A 15,147-nucleotide genomic window follows, 5' to 3' on the forward strand; every position below is an offset into this window, starting at 1 on the left:
GAAATTCGAGCTTGGTCTATGAGAAGAGAGAATAGCGTGTTTTCAAAAACTTTTGTTACTCTTGGCTTGGCTTAAGTAACTTAGTAAAATAATTACTTTATTATTGTCAGAAATAATTGATAATAAACTCTACCGGTAAGATTTTGACTTAATACGGTGCTTTATTGCATATTAATTATATACTTCTTTCATGATAGTAGTATAAGTTAGTCTAACTTCAAAGACGTGTCGTGTAAATTGCAAATTAAATTATATTGTTTATTCCAATAGCAGATCTGTTTGTACGCACTGTAAGAGGAATGTATTTATTCCGCTTAAATGGATATATATTTTTTAATTTTTACAAATGTTGTCTTCTGTAAAATTAGTTTTAGTTTTTAATGTCATGTAACATCTATTAATAATATCGGCATATTATTAATAGATGTTGCATGAAATAACATTGCCATTTGTAATTAATGACGATAAAAGAAGTTCGAGGCACAAATTAGGAAATAAGAATATAAAAAATCAGTATACAAGATTATAAATTATTTTATTTCAAAACACGCAGAACATACAACACACATACGTCATTAATAATATAAAATTTACTTCATAGATTGGGCGACTTATGTTTATTAGGAGATTTGAAGAAAATAAATCGCACAAACAGTGCATGGTTAACAGTAAACATATATAGTAATTAGATCTAATAAAGATAAATTTAGAAAAAAAGGTATGCAGGAAGCTGTATTATAAATATATATATATACAATATTCGTTTTGAAATAAAAAAAAATGTTTATTGTCTTATAGATAATCGATGAAAATAACAATTTCGTTAATTTTCGTTTAATTCTTGCTAAGAAAAGATATTTTGGCAACAATATTACAAGTTATATTAATTTTTAATATAATTGCGGTACATACATATATTTATTAAATGAATGATTTGATATTTAATTTAATTGAACACAGCTTCATTATGGTTTCTAGATTAATTTTTCAGATTTTATGATATATTTTTCTATAATACATCGATTTACAAAAAAATACTTCTCATAACATTCATGCAACTTTACTACTAGTTGCCAAACCATATTGTCCAATTCAATAAATATAAACCTGACACCCTACTTATAATAAGATGCTTCTATAAGCCTAGCTATAACCGCCACTTAGTTATATAAAAAGGTTGAGGTTTTATGTGAAATAATTTTATTTTATATTCTTGAAAGACTATAATGAAAAAATATATTGTGATGGTTGAAAAGTATTACATACTATAATTATTTTTAATATTATACATCAATATAAAAAATATTGATGTTTGGAAAATAAAACAATATCAAGAAAATGATATTCAAGATTATATGCATGTTATTATATGTTGGCTTAATTCAAACAGTCTTTACTAGAATTGATTTTATTACACAAAATAATAGTAATATTCTATTCATTCCACAAGTCGATCTCCTAGGGAACTATCACCTCATTTGTCTATATGCTTGGCTAAGTGGTGGATAAGCTACTAAAAATCCGACATGTAAGACTAGAAACCTAAAAAAAGATTTGGCCAATGAAGCTGACGTGCATATATTTCCAAGGTGCATATTCTTTGGGAGTTTGTTTTGTGGAATGGAGATTTTATTTCATCTGTATGTTTGGTAAATTAACCATAGAGACGATTTTTATTACTATTCATTTTATGTATAATACTTACTATTAAATGACAAGTTTTGTAAGATTTATTTAATATATAAAAATGAAATTACCTAATCAAAATTTAAAATCACATTTTACATAATCCAAAATTAAGATTGGTTAATAAAACTTTAATTGTTTTATCAAATTCTTCTACATATACTTCCAATAACCTAAATTGAAGCAATGTTCGATTAGACTTCCAAACTTCTGCTATAGGAGAAGGCTTTTCCCAATATTGAGGTATTAATGGACTGTTACTGGTATTCTTGATATATCAATCAACTTATTATTACTATAAATCCATATTTACCTGTTAAATTTTACTTAAATATAAAACTATTCGTTTTAGAATTCAATTGGTCTCTAAAATATGATTCGCATTATCGCTGGAAAAAAATATTAATTAAAATATTGTACTTCAAAATTTATTTCTCAACCTAATTTGCAACGGCAACATTTGTAAACCCTTTAAAAAATTATCTATAATTTAATAGAGTCTCTTCCTAGAGGTTTCCTGCCGTTTCTGATACCACATAATTCCTACTACAACTAAAACAATTATAATGATAGCAATACACATCATCCAAAGGAAAGTTTTAATTCCCGACATTGCTGGCTTTGAGTCTTCGACTCTCTCTCGAGGAGCTTCGAAAGTCGCAGCGGATGGAATTATGTTGGATCTGTCTTCATCTTTGTTTTGCTGAAATGAAATATAAATTTTAAATTAAATACGTTATGGAAGTAAAGTATAATAACAATATTTTTTTAATACATGTAAAAATTTCGCTTATTTTACCAATATCTTCTAAAGTTTATAATATTTATTTTGTTTATAATATAATATTAACTGCAGGTCATTCCTCACACATGCGTAGGAAGTATACATTTTTATAAAGACAAATTATTTTGATAGCTTATATAATATATATATTGCTTGTCGTCAGTAAATACCAGGGTTGGAAAAAAACCGGGTATTAAAAAAAAAATCGAATACCAAACACGATTTGGGCGATAGCTTCTTCAGTTGCTGTGAAAAAAGTGTTTTCCACCTTCGGAATTGTTCACAGAAAATTAAGAAACCGATTGGGACATTTTTTATTCAAATAGTATAATAACGATATAGATTTCTCAGATTTAAACGACCCTAGTTAGTAACTCAATTATACTTTCCAAGTCTGTTTTTTATGTTGATTTCTGTGAAAGAAAGTGAAATTAAACATTTATGATTAAATCATTGAATTTTATTGAAAAAATCATTTGATTTAAATCATGATTTAAGTCAAAATGTTTTATTTATGCCAACCCTGGTAAATATATACAAATAAAAATTGTTAAGTTCTCTTTTTTGATATTGGTTTATAATATAGCATCTTTAATAATTCTAGTATATTACAATCAATTTTAAATAAAGGATTTCATATGGGTATTAAAAAATTGAAACTTACAATAATAATATAAAATTACTGTGAATAAAAAACTTACAGATTCAAGCAAATCCAATTCATACATTTTGATTGCTATTATGTCATGGTTGTCGCTCAAGTCACCCGTAGTGGCTGTGGCACCAAAGAAGTATCCAGTGGGGAGTAGAACATTCTCCACTCTTAGACATTCTTTCCATGCATTCTTGCCTTCTAAGTCTGTAGATACTGTTGAAAGATGAAAAAGAATAATGAAGAAATCATTCTTAATGTAATGCAAGAGATCTTTCAATATCAACATTTATATTTGTTGAAATAAGGTGAAAACAAATAATGCAACAGTACTATATTAATAAACAGACACACAAATTACAATATTAAAAAAATACCACACAATGTGAATATGTACATTAGTAATATACATATGATGAAATGTAATGATGTAAATATGAAATACATTAAAAAAATTCATGAATTGATGAATAAATTTAATTAAATATTGATGTCATTAATTTTTTTGTTTTATGACCTTTTTCATAATATAATTGTTGCACTTATTAAGATAAACTTTAATCCCATACATAATACTATAATCTACTTTGGGCCTTATCATCAAATTTACCTTGTCTGTAGTAATTTATTCATGTTTGTGAAACATATTGTTTACATTATAATGTTTATACAACACTTTCAACTCACCTACAAGCGTATCGTCCTTGTAAATGATGGAGAGATGCGTGTCATGGTTATAATTTCTGAACTTGGCTTCACAGCCAGCGAGCTGTGTATGTGTGCCGTCTCGGTCGTGGTCGTAGTGCAGTGTGCCATTGTTCACCATGGCTGATATGAAAGGATGCTGGTGCTGTGGGTACAATTGATGTTTGTCTAAAAACATTCTTTTTCTGAGATAGATTTATATTGGAAAAAGTATTTTTGATTTTATCTGTTTTTGATATAGATTTGCAGACGAGCAAATGGGTCACCTAATGTTAAATGGTCACCACCGCCCATAAACAATGGCGCTGTAAGAAATATTAATCATTCCTTACATCGCCAATGCGCCACCAACCTTGGGAACTAAGATGTTATGTCCATTGTGCTTGTAGTAAACTGGCTCACTCATCCTTCAAACAACAATACTGAGTACTGCTGTTTGGCGGTAAAATATCTGATGAGTGGGTGGTACCTACCCAGACGGGCCCTACATAGCCCTACCACCAAGTAAATTAAGTAATTTAATTATAATTTTTTCTCTCTACTATCAATGCATAAGTGTGTTTATTGTCATTATTATCGACACACCATTAATTTGATTGTATTTGATTATGAGCCGAAGATTTAAATACGCTACTTAAATAACGAAAAATGCCTGGTTAGTAATATTAAACCTATCAACTTACGTTATGAGCTCCATTATGATTGCTATATGTATCTAATATGATTGCAAGGCCTTGAAAGTAGTCCTTGCTCCCAAATACTGGTCCCGGTTGCATACGGTCACGGACGTACCAGATGACAAACCCATCTCCGAATAAATCCTTTCCTCGTCCGTGTACCTTGAATTGGACTTGAAGCTCCCAGTTTCTGGTGTGGCATGGCTGAAAAGAATAATTTTTTTTAATAGATTTTTAAAGTTTAAATTATATTAGGATTTTGTGAAAAAATAAGTTTTGCCTATAAAAAGTTGCAAATTTGAGAATGAAAAAAAGCTCTATTGACAATAAAAAAATATACCAATAAAATTTAAATATTCTGTATAAAAATCAACTTAATGTATTAGCATATTTTATTAATGTTTAGATAACTTAAGTTTTGTTTACAATGTCTCATAACACATTTAAAAATAAAGTATATTTGCACTTGTTAAATACAATGGTTTCATGGCCATAACACTCAGGGGAGACCAGTATCTGTACCTCTCTGAATGATAACAAGTATACTTAAAAAATAATGTTGAATTGAGTTTGAGTTGTAATTGCTTAGCATACTCAAAGTACTTTTTTTTTAATAAATTACTTAAAATTCATTATTTTATGTGTGATTAGTGTATATTATTAAATCATTTATTTTGTGTGTGTCTAATCATTATCATTATATGCATTGATAATACAATGACGAAAACGAAAACATCAACAATATTATTCCTAAGGCGAATTCTAGCCCTCCTAAGAAATACTTGACCATACTGGATGTCTGTCTGGCTGTAAAACTGTCAAATACCTTTTTTTATGCAGTTGTAACACTGCTTAAAATATATATATGAATGGATAAGGTTAGTAAATCATTACTATTCTACAACATATCTGCATCTATTCTATTTTATCTAAGAATGATGCTAATGTGTTACTAATTTAAAACAAATTATTCTAGTATTGTTTTTGTTGGTTGTGTTTGTGTTTGGAGTACAATTAGATCATTGTTATACTAGTTATTGTTGTATGAATAATAAGCAAACATGAACTATATGAATTAGAAGAACAAACAATACAATGACCAATAACAATTTAAACACTGTCAATTTATTGTAATATTACAATAACTTTTCTTGTACTCCAATATTACTTGTTATTAATTGGCAAAGACAAAACAGTTCTATACCATTACCATTCATGTTTTTCAACAGATTTCCTTTTTTTGGCTTACAATAGGGTTTAGAGTTATCAATAAAAATAATTAGGAAATAAGAATAAAAAAAATTAGAAGCCTACATAAAATTTTTCATCAAACTTTTCATAATTGTTATGATCAAATTACAGACCATCATCATACCAATGATTGAATAGTGGTTACAAGAGGTACCTAGACAATACAACACAAATATCATGTTATCTTTATTAATAAATAGATAATAATTGTTTTGTATAGATGTGTAATAATGGTGAGATTATTGCTAAACAAATTATCTTCTAATTAATGGTAGTCATAATCGTCTGTATGGAAAGAACACATTGACCTTAGCCCTAGACTACTTATTCATCAAGCACAACTAAGTAATCAAGTGCTATTGTCCATCTCATTCTCAGATGATCATTATTATATGGAGTACAATGGTGATTGAAGTTCCAAACCATTTCATTAAAAACTTTTATAATAATATTTATATAAAGTTTATATAAGGGAATCCTTTTCTTTTTTATGTGTTTGAAATTATCTCCAATAAGCTTATAAAAAGGATATAGAAATTAAAGGAATGGGGATGTCAGAAAGAAAGACAATATTCATTAATTAACAACATACTTGTGAAAATGGTGACTCATTCAGTCTGGCAAACAGTATCAGTGGAAAAATTTGATCAAGTTGAAGTGGATTTAAGTTACTGTAAAAACCCATAGAAATATCATTATTGTATAGTCTTGTATTATTAAAAATAAATTAAATAAAGAAATTTATAATAACAATATTACAAAGAGGTAATAATTGTTTCTATGTAATGATAGAGTGGTAAAAAGCTATAGAATATAAATGATATCTATATCATATAATATTCTTTATTAAAAATTTGCAGGTGTGCAAGGACACTTGTAATAATAATAAAATATTATCTTAGCAATAAAAAAATAAATATTAAAATAACACTGCAAGTGTATCGTATGAAAGAAAAATTAACCTTGATTATAATAATGGCCTTATTACGTGGCACACTTTCATTGTATGTTTATTGGCAAACTATTTAAGACAATTGCTAGGTGTTTATTTAGGATATTACGATATATTGGCACAAGCCGAAGCCATGACAATAATGGGTAAGATGTATAAACATAAAGTTATTTATTCGGTATATGTTATTAGTTCAATTTCTAGTCAATTTTTTTTACAACTTTATTAGCTCTATAAAACGGTCTATGTTAAAGAAGATTTATGAATTGCTTTACGTAAAATGATAGCAGTGAATATTTTATATCTCAGACGTGGAATCAATGTGTAATTTAAAACTATAAAAATGTTTTAGCGTTGCTGCAATTTTCTTCGCAAGCTCTTAATTAGATTACGCACATAGTAATGTATGATGTCTATTGCCTATGACACAAAGAGTACAATTGCATACCGCTGTGTTCCAAATTGCGCCGGCCTTTGACTGTTGATCGGGTGTTAGGCGAACATAATTCGAAGTAACTATTGTGCTACCTAAGAAGTCCCAGTATGGTACCGACATTCCACTCCCTGCAATAAGCCATAACATTTTATTATTCGCAAAAAACCTCTAGTTCAAAGTCAATGCACAGGTCACTCACCTTGGTATGGTTTTGTTAATGAATGTTCTCTTCGGATATAATCTCTCGTATTCCATTCTGCTACAATAGGGGTTAATAATAAGGGTAAAAGAAAAATATTACTTAGCACACTTTTACACATTTTTATATTTATATTAATTCTCTTCTATTACCCTAGTGACAAGACAATCGCCAAATCATGGCAGTCGCTGACTGTGTTACCACACTATATTTTTAAATCACCCATTTTATGCATTACTGTAGCTATTAAATAATTACGTATTTTTATTATAATATATATCTTATGGTTAGCTCGTTCAAGTTAAGGTAAGATGAGTCATCATATACGTTGGAAATGTTGAAAAAGTACCCAGCTCTAAGGAGTAAATAACAGTTCAATAAGCCTCTGAAATGAACTAGTTATATATTATGTTATAGTTAACGGATTAAAATGTGTCTATACAGGACTTTATGTTTTTGTATATAATATCTGATATTCCAAGATTGTTTTATTTACTTTTACAGTTTATTTATTTATTTGATATAATAAGTAGTAAGTATAGAAGAAAAATAAATAGGTAGAGCAAGTAAACAGACAATAAATAGTTTTTAATATGGATTTACTTATTTAATGGATTGAAGACAATATGAAATTTAACGAAATTAAATATTTATCCTAAATTAATGACTCTAAACATACTATTGAGCCAAAAAATTATTAACACACAGGTGGCCTTAGCTATATACAAATAAGAACAAAAAATAGTTACTAGATAAAAAATGACCGCGTGGAATGGTTGCAAGAATGCTAGCTGCATTTTCAGTTGAATCGCAATTTTGACCCTCTAGGCAAAATGAACCAGCCCTCCTATCACCAGCGGAGTCAATAAGGCCAAATGTTATACTTTTAATGAAGGTTTTTAGCACTACTACTCCAAGGTACAAGTGTTTCAAATGTGACAAAAACATAATTTGGAATAAAAACGAATATTTGGATCATTTTTTCGCTTCAGTTTTTTTCGCGATGGCTCCGTCTTTCAACTACTAATCTAAATTTCTTAACTATATAAACTAATAAATTTATTACCATACATGGGCATTTTCATTTAAGCTAGTAACATTATTATGCTGTCAACTCGATCTTGTAAAACGCATGTAGGTCGGCAAAGCAGTTGCTTTTTCTAGTTCAGTGTCGCCAGCTTTGTAGCTCAAACAAACGTGAGCAGTTCATAGTTTTACATTAAGAACAGAGATGTCACTATTTTGTAACGTGTAATATTTAACTGTATTGACATTTACGCCATCTTGGGTTGAAAAGCTTAAATCTTTTAACGTTGTTTTTTAAATATTATATACATATACGCTGTAACAATACTACAAAGTGTCTTTTATTAATAAGCACAGGCTTGAACACACAATTTCCATACTTTTAAATTTCATATATACTTTCATCCGAAATCACTACCCCTTTAGGTGAAAATTTTTCTCTAATTTAGTTACACCTAAATAACGATTTTCATATTTAAAACTTTAGAAAAGAGGATTTTCTAAAGAAACTTGTAGTAGTCGCCAATTTTCTATAAAGAGTTTCTGCGCAAAATTTCATCCCACCCATCGGTATAGCTGTGCGTTGTATGTCAGTCAGTCATTCTAAAATGTTATAAGTTATTTACTTATACAATGATTACATTACATACAATAATGTAAGCAAATAACAGATATTCATTAACTTCGACGTGATGATTTTTGGGCAAGGCAATGCGGGTAGGTACGACCCACTAACATATTCTAACACCAAACAGCAATACCAAATATTGATATGTTCCAGTTTAAAGGGTGAGTAGAGCCAGTTTAACTAAAGGCACGAGGAAGATAATATATCAGTTTCCAAGCGCATTTATTATGTAAGAAAGGGTTAAAAATTCATGCGGTGCCAATATCTATGCAGAGGTCATCTCTCAGATCAGGTGGTCCGTGCGCCCATCCGACTACATTGCCATTTAAAAAAATAAAAATTCTATATTCAAAATTAAGTATATTATATAGGTTTTGTCTTTTTAAAAATTAAGTATACCGTACTTTTATATATATCAAGTTTTACTCTTTATTGAAGTTTAAGTAAATTGATTGTGGTATTTAATTTTTATAACTTTGTTTAAGTTTTTGATCAGCTGTAAGTAATTATAATAATAAAGACCAACAGCTGCTCATGCTGATACGAGTACAGTGGCTAAAATAATAAGTTAAATTGTAACCGCCAGAAGATATGTACATTTAAGAAAATAATGTTATATACTTATTTAATTTCCGCTATGACACGAAAGTCGTCATCTATGCTTTGACATTACAATAGGCTTCCTATAGTAAATCCTATGTCTTAGTAAGTAATTATAGATGTTAATATATATAGTTTTTTTTATGATGTAAGTTAACAGAGGGGCAAATGAGCTAGGATGTTTTGTCCCTTGTGTCTATAGTTACACTGACTCACGCTTCAAACCGAAACACAATAATACTAAGTATTACTACTGCTTGTCGGTAGAATATATGATGAGTGGGTGTTACCTACCACCAAGTATATATGTATGTTTAAATAGAAGATCGAAACTCTGTGTCCTCATCAATTAAAAAGGTATGGATACTGGTATTGAAGTTTTGTAAAGGCCTTACAAGTCCAATCATCAAGATTCTATGAAATAGTTTAATGTTTTAATTTTTAAACGTTCAAGTTTTGTACGCAAACATAAATACACTTTATTATCTTTTATTTTAATAGTGCGACGATAAGGCAATCTAACACGACCAGAGAGAGTCTGTGAGATCAGACGCAAAACTTTACGTGGCATCGCAGTGTAACACTTTATACAACCAACTCTTGACTCTGATTGAGAATTTCTTAACTAAAAAGTTAAAAACTTTTTATTAACTTCATAGAATATGATAACCAAGGGCCTCGGGATTTGCAGCTATAAGCTTGCCATAAAACCAACGAAGCATGCAAATTATTTATTTATTACTAAGTTTTAATTATTACGTACTAAGACAAAGAGGTAAACTAGTTCTTAGTTGAAATTCTCATCAGTGCTCAAAGCGATTAGGAATCTAAGTATATTAATATGCAGGATACAGTTGTATGCTTCGTTGGTTTTAATGGTTAGCTACTATTTAGTAGGCATTAACAGCCAGTTTGGGCATAGTGAAGCAGTTGATTCAAATTGATTCGCTATGTCAGCAACACACAAAGCGCTTCATTCGAAGCTTCCTTGCTAGAGGCTTATGAAAAGGGGCGGGAAAATATGTGATCGGATTACCAGAATTTTGACAGAACGTAGCATCAAGATTATTTTCGACGGTACACGCCTTCTAAAAAATTCGAAATTCGACAATTCTGCTTCTTCAGAGACTGTGTACTAACCTACTCTGTTTCTTCTAAAAATCAATGAGTTGTGGCATATCAGAAATATTCACTGTTATGCAGACCACAACTCCATAGACGTTTTATACACAGGCCACACTAATATTTCTCGGAAAATGTCGACGAAAACTGGAACAAGCTAAGATCGACCTAACTTAGTCCAACTCAAAACCAAAAAAAGCACAAGCTAGCGCGATAAAGTCTAAAAATTCACCATTAATTATATCTTCATATTTTGAAGCATACCTTGGCTACCACACCTAGCATTGGAATCGATATTTCGAGTGTTGTTCAGTTCCATTCCATTTATCTTTTCCATTAAAGCCAGACTTAATAATGGCTGTTCTAAAATGAGTACAAAAAAATTAAATTGTGCATCTAAAAGAAAATGAAACAACTTTTATTCTATGTATTAGATCGTCGTTTATCGTCGCTGCTAACATATACTCGATTCTTGAGATAATAGTGATAATTATTATTTTAATAGAATAAAGAATATACAAAAATATTCCATAAAAGCTGATATACCTACTATTAATACATGAAACAAGAATAAACTTGTAACCCCTACTTTCCGTTTGCATACGGTACAGAGAATGTTTTTGGGCAATGGTATACGCATTTATAATAAGATACATACCGGGAAATGTAATCAATTTACCCTTTAAAAAATTTAAAAAATTTATTAATATATAAATATTATTATTCATTGAAAGAGTTTTTTTTAGAAAAAAAACGCCTGGATTTAGGCTCGGGTTCCACCGCAGGACACTATTATTGTAAAAAAAGTGCATTGTAAATCTATTTATTTGAAAGATGAACTATGCGAGTTTCTTGCCGTTTCTTCTCACTGGAAGCTGCTTTCCGAACAGGTGGTAGTTTTTCGATGATTCAAAAACGCTTCTTTTTGAAGTTTACTTGAATAAAATTGATTTGATTAATCGTAAGAGACCTATTTTTGTTTAAAGTCGCTTTATAAGAGTTTCTGAGAATTGAGATAATACAATTATTATTTGGTAGTTTTTTATCGTAACCCAGGATAATAAGAATATTCATATTAAGAGAATATTCATGTGCTTTATGTGTATTTATAACTCATCTACTGCTCGGTTGTATATGTCTAATTTCAATGAAATTCGGCCACGAGTGTATCCACCGACCTGTATTTTCGCAGTATGGAAGAAGCACCTAATTTTCTCCTAAAACGAAGACAAGATTTTAGCCCAGCAGTAGAACATTAACATGCGGTTAATCATAGTTTTTATGTGAAATTCTCTTTCGAAACAAAAATAATGGAGAAGTCCACGCGCTTAACATTTCCCGAAGATTGATGCTTTTATAAATAATGTCATTAAACACAGCTCCTTTAAAGATTTATTATTTGAAGGCGAGAAAGCATATATTTTAATGAATACAGTTTACAACATGTAGTATTTTTTAAATTAGACTTTTCAATGTTTTGTTTTTCAATCTTTCCGAAATCGTGCAACTATTAACATAAAATTAGGAATATCCGCAGTGAATGCTCATTCAAACTGCATAGTTGCAATCTACGAGACGTTTTCTACTTTCTAAGCACTTTCACTTTACAGACAAAACGACTAACACGCCGTGTGCTGAGTCAATGTTTACAGATTTCCGTTACACACATTTTTCCTTTTAGTAACACTTAAGTTTGTTTACTTCTTGCGTGAACTGTTTCATGGAATGTTTGAAAAGTTTCACGATGATGAATACCACTTATTTTTATTGTTCGACTACGCTACTCTATTACGTAAATATTTAATTCAATATATTTTATGTTAACATTTTGTAATATACTTTAGTTTCTTCTCGATAAGTGCTAAAACGTATTAAAATTTTTCTTAATGATAATAATAATAATCAACGGTCAATTGTTGATTTGTTTAATATGGAGTAGTATAATTATATTATCAAGCATGTTATATTTCAAAACATGAACAAATATTTTATATTTATGACGATCTCTATGTGCACCACATTTTTTTTGCAAACAAATGTTGTCATCGAACAATATAATCAAGACTTTGATAACGTCAGATATTAAAATTTAACTCTGCATAAAAATCAGCGAGGCTATATTTTTTAATATACTACCTAAGCATAATAAATAAATTGTTAAAGCCAGCTTAAGATCCTTTTTTCTTACTTTGTTGTACTAACAGTATTTTATTTGTTGTAATCATATGAAATATATTTTAATTCCAAAAGATTAAATCAAAATAAATCAAAGAAGAATTTATATTATAAGATGCAATTAAAACACTGCAAAACATCTTCAAGTAATTTCGGGGAAAGTCCACTTAAAACTTTAAACATTTCAATCATTGTTTCACAGCGTGACACAAATTTTGGTTTATTAAAAATATATTATCATCAACAGAATTGTTGCATTTACTTTGACCTACATTAGACGCTACTCTCACAGCACTTTGGTCTTTATAGAAAGGATGCTACAGTATACATTCCCTCGTGTAATAAATTAACAAAAATGTCTAAGAGAATGTCAAGAACAGATCTTGGCCCAATAGAAACTTTCGCTGCTTTCTCTGACCTGGTTTTTGTAACCTAGATGGTGTAGGTCGAGTCGTTGGCCTTCAGGATGACTCCACTTTTGGTTTTATCTGTCACTTTCATTAATCTACGTTGAGGTAGAAAGTTATGACGTTGTAGGGAGGCAGGAATTAGGTCATGGTTCGTATAGTAAGGCACAAGTGTTATATGACTTTTGTTTTTCTTAGCGGCAGATATTGTGAAGGGTAAACGTATAGTTGTAGTTTTTTTTAAAAACTAGTATTATCATATGATAGAAAAAATATGCTATACATGTATGTATAGCATATAATTTGTTCCTATGATTGGGATAAGTCTTGTCTTACTTTACTGCTATTTGTAATACAGATCATTTTTTTTTTTATAATGTTTTCAAATTGTTTTCCTATTACTTATAATAAACATTCCAAAAAGGAATAATAAAATATATACGTGTCATTATTATTTAATAAACAAATTACTCTGAAATATTGAGTTAACTATAAAAACTAAAACTTAAATATAGTTTGTTAATAATTATGTGAAAATAATTTTTCCAAAACATAATATGTACCATTCGATATAATATATCGTCTACGATAAACTAATATATATATAGACATACGTGTAACAAATACCCAATCACAAAAAATAACTCGATTCACACGAATCAATTTCTCGATAGTTCTCGAATCGATTTCCTCAAAATCATATCCACGTGCGTAAAAGGGAGTGCCTTGCTTTCTCTCGTACTTTCACTCGTTCCACGATATAGTCCGTAAGGTCAAAATCGCGGCGCACGGTCAATGACATTGCCAACTTTTACCATGTCAGCCCACGTTAAATTGTTCTAGCATGCTAGGAAATGATATTTGATTAGACAGGTACCTCGGACAGGTCTTTCACACGCGCTTGTAATGTTTAATCCTCGTACAAAGAGACCTTCCGAAGACATCTATACTAATATTATGAATGCGAAAGTAACTCTGTCTGTTACGCTTAAATGGATGAACCACTGAACAGAATTTGATGATATTTGGTATGCAACAAACTTAAATCCCAAGAAAGGACATATGCTTAAAATCTACGACTGCCTCCCCGCCCCCAAGCTATCGCCCCCTGCTACGCGCGCGAAGCCGAGAGCGAAAATTAGTAGAAAGTAATAGAAGATTCGAGAGTATGACGCTTTTAATTTGGTTATCATTTGTAAAATTTGCTTGATTATGCTATTGACGCTGAACGATTACGCTTTAAAGTTCTGTGTAGCGGTTGAAGAATGGCCTAGTCAGAGTTATTACAGGAACAAGTGCCAGAACATGGGGTTACGGTAGGAGCGCTTTGAATATACCGGCACTGTTACTAAATTTTATGTATTTTATTATTATTGTATATTTCTCCACAGACATGTGGGACTATGTGCATTGGATTACATTTTGTTTTCATTTAAATATTTGCTCCAAAATTTTATATAAATAAAAAATGGTATCGTGTACCTACATGGGCAATTTTTACAATTAAATACTTAATACTACAACTATGCTATGCTGAATTTCCTATTTTTAGTTTTGGCTAATACTGTGCGTCAAAAATAGAACAGTGCTTAAGAATATTCGCCAATAGGTGCACTCTCGATTCCCTCACTCATCATCCGATGGAACGGCAATCCTCAGGCTCAGGATCAAAGTATTTAAAAAAAAGTCATTATTATTTTACATTACATTTAATTGATAAAGAATATGCCATTCTTTTCTTTTTCTTTTACATGTAAAAATATGGCTATGCTTTTTGATATTATTGCGTTGATTTAGTCATGACGTCATAGCAAAAATTTACAAAACAAAAACAGTGTCATAACTTT

General features: G+C 29.9%; 1 protein-coding gene across 1 annotated transcript; it reads right to left on the minus strand.

Annotated features, from left to right (window-relative positions):
* Positions 1–516: 516 nt before the first annotated feature.
* Positions 517–7,535, minus strand: LOC125073171 (vesicular integral-membrane protein VIP36). The gene is made up of 6 exons (XM_047683891.1): positions 7,343–7,535; positions 7,156–7,271; positions 4,511–4,708; positions 3,810–3,972; positions 3,172–3,338; positions 517–2,389 (listed from the first exon to the last, which is right to left on the minus strand). Exons 1-6 carry the CDS (start codon positions 7,461–7,463, stop codon positions 2,177–2,179), a joined length of 978 nt encoding a protein of 325 aa, XP_047539847.1. The 5' UTR covers positions 7,464–7,535; the 3' UTR covers positions 517–2,176.
* Positions 7,536–15,147: the final 7,612 nt, after the last annotated feature.

Source organism: Vanessa atalanta, chromosome 23 (assembly GCF_905147765.1).
Source record: "Vanessa atalanta chromosome 23, ilVanAtal1.2, whole genome shotgun sequence".
NCBI lineage: Eukaryota > Metazoa > Arthropoda > Insecta > Lepidoptera > Nymphalidae > Vanessa > Vanessa atalanta.

Coding starts and splice junctions, on each gene's coding strand:
- LOC125073171 (XM_047683891.1), bottom strand. CDS start 7,463: ATGTGTAAAAGTGTGCTAAGTAATATTTTTCTTTTACCCTTATTATTA. Junction 7,272..7,342: donor ATTAACAAAACCATACCAAG/GTGAGTGACCTG, acceptor GGCTTATTGCAG/GGAGTGGAATGTCGGTACCA. Junction 3,339..3,809: donor CAAGGACGATACGCTTGTAG/GTGAGTTGAAAG, acceptor ATCTTTCAACAG/TATCTACAGACTTAGAAGGC.